General features: G+C 41.2%; 1 protein-coding gene across 1 annotated transcript; it reads left to right on the top strand.

The window, feature by feature from the left end:
- The first annotated feature begins 5,532 nt into the window (after positions 1-5,532).
- On the top strand, positions 5,533-10,716 carry LOC104305828 (arylacetamide deacetylase-like 4). The gene is made up of 4 exons (XM_009906736.2): positions 5,533-5,715; positions 6,102-6,318; positions 9,571-9,634; positions 9,942-10,716. Exons 1-4 carry the CDS (start codon positions 5,533-5,535, stop codon positions 10,714-10,716), a joined length of 1,239 nt encoding a protein of 412 aa, XP_009905038.2.

Below are 10,716 nucleotides of genomic sequence, written 5' to 3'. Positions count from 1 at the left end.
GTTTAATAAGCAGGCACATCTTTAAGCCACAACAACTTTGAAGTCAGATTACCTGTTCTAAAGCAATCTGGTTAAATCCCTATCCCTGGAGGTGTATAAAAGAGGCAGATATGTGGTGCTGAGTGACATGGTTCAGCACCAACTTGGTAGAGTTAGAGAATGGTTGGATGCAATGATCTTAAAGGTTTGTTCCAACCAAAATGACTCTATGATTCTACATCACTGTGGTTTATTACAGCACTCTGTATCTTCAGTTATCTCCTGCTTTGCTGTCTTTGCATCCCCTTTTTATCCTGGTCTAATTAAAAGTCAACAGCAAGTATTTTGAAAAAGCTGTTAGAAACCATTCCAAATTTGTTAACTCTATTATTTATAAGTAATGTTATTTATTAAAAGGCATCTACTTTACTCTCTCCCTGTGAGGCACTTTCTCTGCACTGCTCCTGAAAGAAAGAGGCAGAAGCCTGCAAACTATGGCTGCTTTTAGTCCTGTCAATCTTTTTTCTCTGACTGCCCATTAGCTCCATGATTCACTCTTTGCTGACTCTCCTAAGAGTGAAGAAAATGCTAGCCTAAGTATTTGGAGTAATGAGCCTGGAACAATTCTGGCCACAGTAAATTAAGGCCAATTGCAGTTATTACATTTACATTCAGGCTACTCATAGACTTATAAACCTTGGTGTGTCTTATAACACTTGGTGTGGTGAGCTGTCAGGAGATGCCAGGTGGATGTTCCAGAGCATTTTATTTAGACACCATTTCCACCATATTAGACACCAACTCCACCTCAGAGTGGAGTTCACATGAGGGAGGCCACATGAGGGAACAGAACTACACAGCTACCAAGACACATCAATCTAGGCGCTCATCCACATTTCAAAGTGCTACAGAACAAACCCTTTCTGTCAAGTCACTTGTCATCTGAAAAATGCACCTGCTCTGAGCTGTACAGCAGCAGATCTGAATTCCCATCACTGAATGCTGAATTGTTAGCATTGTGATCTGATTTTTTTGTTTCTCTTTTAAATATAGCACAGCTTTTCACTGCAGAATTTGTTAGCAGATGTTTGACCCAGGAGTCGTTTGGAAAGGACAGACTTCAAGGACAGACTTAGAAAAGAAGTTTAAATAAAGATTTTTACTACAAGAAATATGGTGTTCAGTCATGAGTAAGAGCAGAATGCACAGGGAGTAGCTACTCATTTGGGTGGAGAGATGGAGATAACAAAAAAGGGAGGACACTGGAAGCTAGGTAGGAGGCAGGATGAATTATGAAGGAGATAGGTCAAGCCCCTTTAAAAACCAGTATCACAGAGCCTGCACTGGGCTGTAATTTCTTAAAGCTTCTTACTGCCACTGTAAAGGGCAGACTAAATTCATCTTGCAGGTTGGACATTGGCTTAGAGGTCTGAAGAGGTCTGAGGTGCTCTCAGTCATTTGTTTACACAGACACAAGAAAAGAAATGTGATCTGGAACAGTAATTTTCTGACATGGTGGGAAAACCAAAAGTAGTTAAATTGCACTACAAATTGTTCTACTATATAACCTGGAGTAAAAATTCTGCTTACCAGAGTGTTTCATTTCACAGTGTACATTAAAACACCAACCCTGTCTATCAGAAGCTGTTTTTCCTGATAATACATTTCCCCCCTGCTTTTACACATTATTACTTTCTCCTGTTTTCTTCCTTTCTGCCTTCCATCTAGCCATTAAGCTTGGCTGTGCCTGCCGGAATCGATATCTCAGTCATTACAGCTGACTACTTCATCACGCTGTAGTTAATCCTTGTAATATTTCCTGTATTACACACAGCTGCTCCACAATACTCAACTATAGGCTCACTGTAGGCTCTGTTTCCTAACACAGCCCACAGTCAGAAGTGACACATTTTGAAATGTTTCAGAGGCAGATATGACAAGCAAAGCAGTAACACGTGATGTTTGCATCACTCATTAACACCAACTACTCTGACACTTCTGCCCTCGCTACTGTTTCATGTGACCGCTGCCTGCCTCTTCTGCCAACGAAAACTGAAGTGGATGAGGTTTATGCATTCTCAAGCCACAAAGAGGTCTGTGATTGCACATCTACATAAGCCTTACAAAAGGTGTGGGGAAAACAACAAAGCTCATGTGTTGTTATATTTCACCTTCCCAACATCACCCTGGCCATTAGAAGTATGCTGAAAAAAATGATGAAAGAATGAACTTTAGAGATTACCAACTCCATGAATAAATGGAAGCTCACTGATGAGAAAATGGGAAGAATTTACTGAATTACCATCAATTCTCCAACTCACCAACTGATATATTAAACATGCCAGTATACAGGAACATTCAGTTCAAACCCTGCGTTTAAAAGCTGCAGAGATGTGGTGCTGAGGGACATGGCTCAGTACCAGCCTTGGCAGAGTTAGAGAATGGCTGAACTCAAAGATCTTAAAGACCTTTTCCAACCAAAACAATTATTCTATGAATAAAGCATCAATTTAATGAGCTCCAAGTACCTCTCTTTTACAAGACTAAAGATCCATGCACATATTCCTAACACACATTACAGTGCATGACTCCAAGCTGTGGTCAGTGGAACCTCTTGAATCTTTACTTATTTTAAGGCTGCTCTTATCTAGAGATGGGGAAAGACTTTGTGGGTGCTGGGGTTTTGCAATGAGCTTGCTGAAAGTATAGAAGAATAGACACAGCAGAAAAATAAAAGAATAGATGTAGCAAAAGATTAAAAGATGAATGTAGCAAAAGATTAAAAGATGAATGTAGCAAAACACATCTGCAAACACCAACAGTGGAAGGAGTTACTACTAGCAGCATTGTATCCGCGATGGGAATCTATCCACTGCCAGAAAGAGACAAATCCTTGCTGTTTGCAAAGATACAAGGCACTCACCTAGCAGAGTGGATTGGAAGGGAATAAAACATTGTAATGGCAATGTAACACCTCAGCAACAATTGGGAAAAAAAGACCCAAACCCCCACTGCCAGAAAGGTGAGAGGCTGACAGTGCTCACAGGTATTTCTACCCAAACATCTGCAGGGCCAGAAATGGCTGATCAGACTGGAAAGATCTGAAGCATCTCTGAACAAGCATCAGGAAGGAAATGACACGCAGCAATGGGATTACTTGAGTCACATGAGCATTTTGGAATATAAGGCACCAAATATTAGGAAATTGTGGTGACAAGGAGCATCCTCAGCAGGCTGAAGTAGCTCTAGGCATGGGATTTGCTTGATGCTGGGAAAAAATGGACAGGGAGAACTGAGATGCTGACACAGTACGCTTAGGATATGCTATAACTGAGCACACTCAGAGTATGCTCCAGGAGTAAAATTAAGAGATTAAGAGTAAAATATTAAGATATTACTCTGAGACATTACTTCACCACCATTACTTCACCACCATTTTTCAAACCACAGATGGGCTGTAATGCATAACTGATTTTTGTTCACAACTCTACAACGGATTCTTGCAGAAGACAACACAACATCAAACACCAAACACACGAACCCATCCAACTGTCCCTTGTTAAAATCTATTTTAAAGTAAAGCTGACAGTAAAGAAATCCTTCTTCCATCTATCAGAGCCATCAAAGTTTCAAAACAGAGGAGGCATCTGTGAGGTGTTTTGGTTTTGATTAAAGGTGTTTAATTATTGACTCACTGAACACTGTGAGGACTCCTGTCAGTATGGTGTCAGCAAGGGCTTACACAGCTCCAGCAGAAATACAGGTCCTCTTTGGTAAGAAGCTTTCATAATCTCAGCTGATGTGTTCCCAATATCAGGTATTAAACTGATATTGGTAGCTCTGAAATGTTCCCTTTACTGCCACTGCTGTATTAAGTGCCTTTAGGAGTGTACTGTTTTGATTATGGTTCTTTTGCAAACACAGAATTTTCCTCCTCTGAGGATTCAAACATAAGAAATGGTCAAGAATGCTGACCTCCAATATTTAAAGCTGATCTCCATGTGGTAACTTACAAGCACATAGTAAGAACTGAGTTGTTCTGCTGTTTTGCTGGGAATATATGGCCATAGAAATACTAACCCCCTCCCCAGACTGCACACAAACTATTGATCAAGACCACCAGTAGGATGACCCTGCTGTGCTGCAGAAAACATTGATAAGCTCAGGACAGAATAACCAGGAAGTGTCTGTGTTTGGCTTCAACACTCTACAGCCTGACATTTGTAGCTAACTATTGATGAATTTGTGCTCCACAGAAGGGAAATGTGGCCCCAAATCAGCCAGCCTCAGTGAAGAGCAGCTGATGATTTGCCTCTTTCACAAATATTGATGTAAATTGTTGTTGTTTTATCCCACACTTTCTTATCTCCATGAGCTAATACTGTGTAAATCAGCTGTTATGATTGCTTTCTCTGAATACCATAATAAGGACTAATTCAGTATTCAGATTTTAAAAGCCAGGACTGGAAAAAAAGAAGTTTGGGAGCTGTAACTTTAAACACGGTGTGGAAAATGGAATTCTGGTAAAAGAATGGAAACCAGAAGAAATTACTCTACCAAACAACTGCCATCAAATTTAAGCATCCCTCACTAACTCCCATGTATTCAAAATGCTACTACATTGAGCCACAAACAAGAACTGCAATGATTACAAAATTCTTAGAGCTTAGAAGCCTTTACCAGAAACAAGTGGTTTAAAACTACAAACCCACCACCATGTAGCTGGAGAGACCTTAATGTATGTTAGGACTTGCCCTGTCTAGCACTGATGTTATTTGCATTCCTCCTCCAGTGTGTAGAAACATCTTGGGCAGCTAATGTAATGTAGACATCCATCCATCACACAAACACAGCAAATCTTTCTGCCAGGGCTTACCAGAGGTCACACAGCAAGCAAATGTGACCTTATTTAAATCCAAATTAGAGTAGGAATATGTCTGTGCATTCCAATACTAAGAAAAGTTTACCCCAAACATGTGAATTTGAGTATTTTTCCTCTCAGAGCAGTATATACCTTGATGACAAGTGCAAGTAGCCCTACATCACTAAAATGTAATGCTACAAGAGCAATGTCCATCCGTAATGAATCCAACAAGAAGTCAGACACAGGCAGTCTTCATACAAAGACTCTTCTGAATAATCATTTCTCACTGTTAGTGAAGAACTCATGATAGAAATCCTGAGTAACCTCATGCAGTTGTGAGAGGTGTCCCTGCCCATGCCAGGGGGTAGGAACTTGATATATCATCTTTGAGGTCCCTTCCAACCCAAGCCATTCTAGGATTCAATGATTCTAAGACAATTTGATATACTTTGAATTTCATCTTTTGTAAAGGGTAAAAATCCCTCTCCCCCTATTTTTAATATAGCAATTTGCCAATAGTATCATTAGCAAAAGAAGGGTGGAGAAGATTAGGGTATTGCAACATTAATAAACATTTTATTTCTGCTTATGACCTGAGTACTTAGTCTCCTGTGCAGACACCTCAGACACCTGTAAACAAGGCTCAAGGGAGCACAGGGTGTCTTAAGGTTCACTTCTCCTGAAGTGAAATGGGATCTGTCTATACAGCTCTAGCAACAACAGCATTGGTTTTCTTTTCTCCTCTCCTAATACCAGCACTCTTTTTGGGGGGGTTATTCTATGACTTTTTCAGTTCAGAACTGCCACCTGGAATTGACCAACCTTTCAAGCTTCGCCTCTTCCATTCATTGCTGATTACAACCATGATCTGGGTAAGTTAACTTTCTTAAAACTGGGGATTTCACTTTTTATTTTGGTAAGATATTTGGAAGCTGGAAGGTAATGGCTTAAGGAAAAAAAAAAAAACCACAGCAGCAGCAATTCACCCCTTTGAAGCCTGGAAGCATTGTTATATGAACCAAATCATCTTAAGTTACCTGATAAAGCTCCTAGGATTACTCATAAAAGCTGATTTAGATTTTTCAGTGCATCTATCCAGCTGCAGCCACTTTACATTGGATGGCTGCTTCACATGAAAATCACCCCCCTGCCTCTGTGTTTACTGTAGCTATTGCACTGCATGTAGATGTGTTAGTGCTGTCTGTTCAGAAGCAAGCCTACATGACTCCTGTTCTTTGGAATTCTTTCTGTTCAACAGGGAAAGATTTTGGAGAAGCTAGGGATCTGCAGTGATTTAAGCTTACTGCGAGTTGTGCTAGACGGAGTACCAGCATGGAGAGATTCAAAGCTTCTTATCAAAGATCTCAAAGTAGATGAGGTTCCAGTGAGGATTTATCAGCCCAAATGGCCACCTGCTGGCAAAAGAAGAGGAATTCTGTATTTTCATGGAGGCGCTGGCACATTTGGGAGCATTAGTAAGAAACGGGCAAGTTTTACTTTTTGAATCAAATCCAAACCTTTATGTTGTTACCTTCAGATGTCTATCAGTCAATATCTCACCCCTCCCTCCCGATGACACCAGTGTTTGCAATCTCAGTGCTCATGAGAAAGCACTCTGTGGAATCAGTAGTCTTGTGCAGGGTTAAGGGGAATCACACTTCTACTTTCTTTGGGCTCCAGGCGAGGTTGATGAAAACAGCTCTTAGCAGACCTCTGGAATGTGATCCAGACCCTAAACCAGCTGTCGGCTAACAGCAGAGGGACTCTGCTCCTCCTCTTGCTGGAGTTGTTCTGATATAGATTCAAATTGCTGGGGCAGAGAGTGAGACACCATTGAAACAAAACACACATGCTTAGGTCACTGTGAGGGAGTTCAGCTCACAGGATGTTCTCATGCCTTAACTAATGACTAGATGAAAATAAGATGGAGCAATGGCTCTGGAGGAAGGGTAGGAATTCATGTCACTTCCCCCCTCTGTACTCCATCTTCTCTGTCGATGTAATTTACAATCTTTTTAGGCTGATAGGGAACTCAGCTTAGATTTGCTTCCTGGAATAAAGACAGTAGTGTGAAAATGGCAATGCTCTTGCTAAAATTAATACAGTCTGGCTCCATGCTTTAGAACAATGCTTGGGTTACTTCTCAAGGAGAAATTTCTAGTTTCTAGACTAAAATGTTTCATGTAAGCTTGGAGAGAGCCTCAAAGGGCAGAATTTAAAATAGACTTCTGTACTCAGCATTTGTGCAGAAACACTACAAGTCAGGGGTTTTCAACTTGCAGTGCAAACATCAAAGGAAATCTAAAAGATACAACATGGCCCAGAATTCTTAAGAATTTAAGAATTAAAGACTACACACACACACATATATAAATTAATCTGTAAATATATTTCCATTCATGTAAACAAGGAATGAAAATGAAGATAAATATAAGTAAGAGTCAAAAAATAACCAGTTTGGAGGAGTTTGATTCTTGTGGTAACCCCATACAGAATATTTCTTTTTCAGAAAGGGGGACAATCCTTTGATTGTCTCAGCAGCTGCTGACTCAGCCTCCCAGCTCTTCTTGATCCTTCTGAGCAACCAAGTCTATGTGTGCATTGCCTGGAAGCCAAGGAACCTAACAAGGAATTCCAGATTCCATTCCAGGGGACAGAGAGGGAGGTTTGTGGGATTTCAATCCTTTGCTGTTTCAAAGGGTAAATCTCCACTAGCACCAGGTCAGGCTGACTTCAGTTAACCTCCAAGTGAGTTTGAGAGCCTGCCTGGCTCCCTTTAGCATGAGGCAGAGAAAATAATGTAATTTCAAGCAACGTAGGTTCCGTTCTGCACTGTGGCTGAAACAGTCTACCCTTGTTTTAGTGCAGAGCTCGTTAGTCTGGGTGGAGTGATGGCTGACACCTTTTAGTTTGGATGGCAGTGAGGGCTCAAAGAGATAAGCCTCTGTGATCGACCTAAAAGGTGAAATCCTTTTGCTGAAAGACAACCCCCCCACAGCACACAGTTGCAGAGCAGTAGCTGTTGTTTCCCCCAACTGCTGTTGCACAATCAGCACACTGTCAGAGCTGTATCACATCCCATGGATTGATATGACACCCATACCTGCACACTGACTGTGGCATGGGAGCTTTCAGCTGGTATTTGGTAACAGGAAAGCAAATAAATGGTGATCAGCTTTTAAAAGGACTTAGGCAATCTATGTACTAGGAAACCTGAAGTCTGCAGCTAGCATATTAGCAGAAGCTGCAAAGAACAGATCAGTGGACAGATAAATATGACCTGCTCCTTAAAATGCATAGAAATGGAAGTCATGCTTCACAAAGCAGTGTAAGCTTTTAAGCTGAGTCAGCAATACACTAATGAAGGAGACCAAGTTGATAAAACCTACTTTGATTTCCAAAAGAGTCTCTAAAAGAGGCAAAAGAACACACACTCATGGCACAAGAAGGGAGGTCTTGAATTAGGACAAAAAGACAGATGGGTTGTGGGAGGTTCCTGTGAGATTCCCATACGGAGATCTGTGCTAATCAATATTCGAACATAGAGAAGACAGTGAAAGCTGATATGATACTGAGTCCTTCAAGGTGGTGATTGGATGGCTGAAAACTGCAGGAAGTCTTTATGACAGTAAAGGACAAGACAACAAAATGACAGGTGAAGTAGCATTCAGAGAAGTCAAACAGATGAAGAGAATGGACAGTAAGCAGACTACTCCCTTGCAGGAAGATCTTGGCATTATGGTAGAAAATCACCTGCAAATGTTGACTTACTGCACAGTCAAAAAGCAAATAAAATGCTAAGAATTGTTATTAAGGAAGGACAAAACATGAAAGTTCTTTATGGCACTGTAATAAATGCATTCTGCATCTAAATCTAGGATATTGCTTTTAATTCTGGCCCCCCATACATGAGGAAGGACACAGTAGTACTGGAAAGGCTGAGAGAGGTTTCACAGGTGAGAAGAGTGCTTCTATACAGAGAGCACCTGAATAGCCAGACTGTGGCTCTTCAGACTAGGGAAGACAGATAAAGACAGATACCTTAAATGTCTGTAAAAGCCTGAGCAGCAAGAGAAGTTAAACAGAGAATGATATCCATCATGTCTCACAGTCTAAGAGTAAATGTCACCAAATGGACACAGAGAATGCCAGGTACAAATGAGCAAACAAAACCTGTTCCTTACACCTTTGTAAGCAAGCTGTGGAATTCTTCACTGCACAGAGCTGTTAATGGCAAAATCAGAGCTTCAAGAAACGGTCTGAATAATTCAGGGAAGAGACATTCATGCAGGGAAGTATACATAAAGACAAATTCTGTTTCAAAGGAGACTCAACTCTTTCATGCTTCTTATAACTAAATGCTTCTCCTTGAACATCTCTCCTATGAATAAAGACTGAGAGAACTGGGGCTGTTTAGTCTTGAGAAGGCTGAGAGGAGATCTTATCAACAAGTATCTGAGGGGTGGGTGTCAAGATGAAGGTGCCAGGCTCCTTTTGGTGGTGCCCAGTGATAGGACAAGGAACAATGGGTACAAGCTAGAACACAGGCAGTTCCACCTCAACATGAGCAGACACTTCTTTACAGTGAGGGTGACGGAGCACTGGAACAGGCTGCCCAGAGAGGTTGTGGAGTCTCCTTCCACAGAGCTTGTGTTCCAGGCTTTGTGTTTTCCATTTCAAAAGGAGGTTTGATTTGTAAAACTCCCTTTCTGGTGAACTCTCTTTAGGAGCCTTTGAAAGAATATGCCGCTACATTGCCAAGAAATGCAACTCGGTGGTTGTGTCTGTTGGGTAAGTGCCACATTTCCACACAGTATTTGTGCTGCTAGAGTTCAGCTGAAGCACCTCTGGAAAACAAGCTGAAAATGTCTCTGCTTTGGATTCTGCTCCCTATTATTTGCTTTAGCTTTCATTTGACTTATAAATGTGCTTGTAGGCAGTGTTCTAAAACAGCCTTCCCATCTACACCAGTTAAAAACAAACATGATATTTAAAACTGAGAAGGGCAGACATAGGTCCCCTCCTACTGACTCATGAGCAATAGCAAATAAAGTGTAATAATTATTAGACAGTAACCACAGTATCTTTGACATTTCAGTTATCGTTTAGCTCCTGAACATCCGTACCCAGGGCAATATTTTGACTGTCTCAATGCCACCTTGTACTTCATGAGGAACTTAGAAGAGTATCATGTGGATCCTGGCCTCATTATCATTAGTGGGGACAGCTGTGGAGCCAACTTTGCTACGGTTATCTGCCAGATACTGCTGAACAGAAGAGATCTCCCGAAAGTTCGTGCTCAGGTCTTACTTTACCCAGGACTGCAGGGGCTAGATTTTCATCTGCCTTCCTATCAGCAGAATGCTTCAGTCCCCATTTTGTTTCGGAAGCTTGTTATCTACTTCTGCTTTCGTTACCTTAAGAAAGAAGGAGTAGCTTTGGAAGATGTCCTACAAAGCTGCCATGTTCCCGAGAGCATGAAGAGGAGGTATAAAAAATGGGTAAGTGCTGACATTATCCCTGACAGGTTTAAGGTTAGAGGCTACACACCACAGAAACCCACTTCATTTAAACCTGAAGTCCATGAAGCAATCAAAGAAATTTTAGGAGCAACCTTTTCCCCACTTTTAGCTGAAGACTCCATCATTTGCCAGCTCCCTGAGGCCTGCATTGTGACCTGTGAATTCGATGTGCTTAGGGATGATGGACTGTTATACAAGAAGCGACTGGAGGACAATGGGGTGCAAGTGACCTGGTATCATTCTGAGAGTGGCTTCCATGGGATTTTAGCCTTTTTTGGCTATGGGATTTTTTCCTTTCCAGCTGCACAAGAGATAATGGATAATATTGTGAATTACATAAACAGTTTATAA

This window comes from Dryobates pubescens, chromosome 33 (assembly GCF_014839835.1).
Source record: "Dryobates pubescens isolate bDryPub1 chromosome 33, bDryPub1.pri, whole genome shotgun sequence".
NCBI lineage: Eukaryota > Metazoa > Chordata > Aves > Piciformes > Picidae > Dryobates > Dryobates pubescens.
Note: the sequence above shows the minus strand (reverse complement) of the source record. Positions and strands in the feature narration are given on the sequence as shown.

What these genes read in the sequence shown, in the direction of transcription:
- LOC104305828 (XM_009906736.2), top strand. Translation starts at nt 5,533, where the DNA reads ATGGGATCTGTCTATACAGCTCTAGCAACAACAGCATTGGTTTTCTTT. An exon ending in TGATTACAACCATGATCTGG is followed by an intron (nt 5,716 to 6,101) that starts GTAAGTTAACTT and finishes TCTGTTCAACAG; the next exon opens with GGAAAGATTTTGGAGAAGCT. An exon ending in TGGCACATTTGGGAGCATTA is followed by an intron (nt 6,319 to 9,570) that starts GTAAGAAACGGG and finishes AACTCTCTTTAG; the next exon opens with GAGCCTTTGAAAGAATATGC.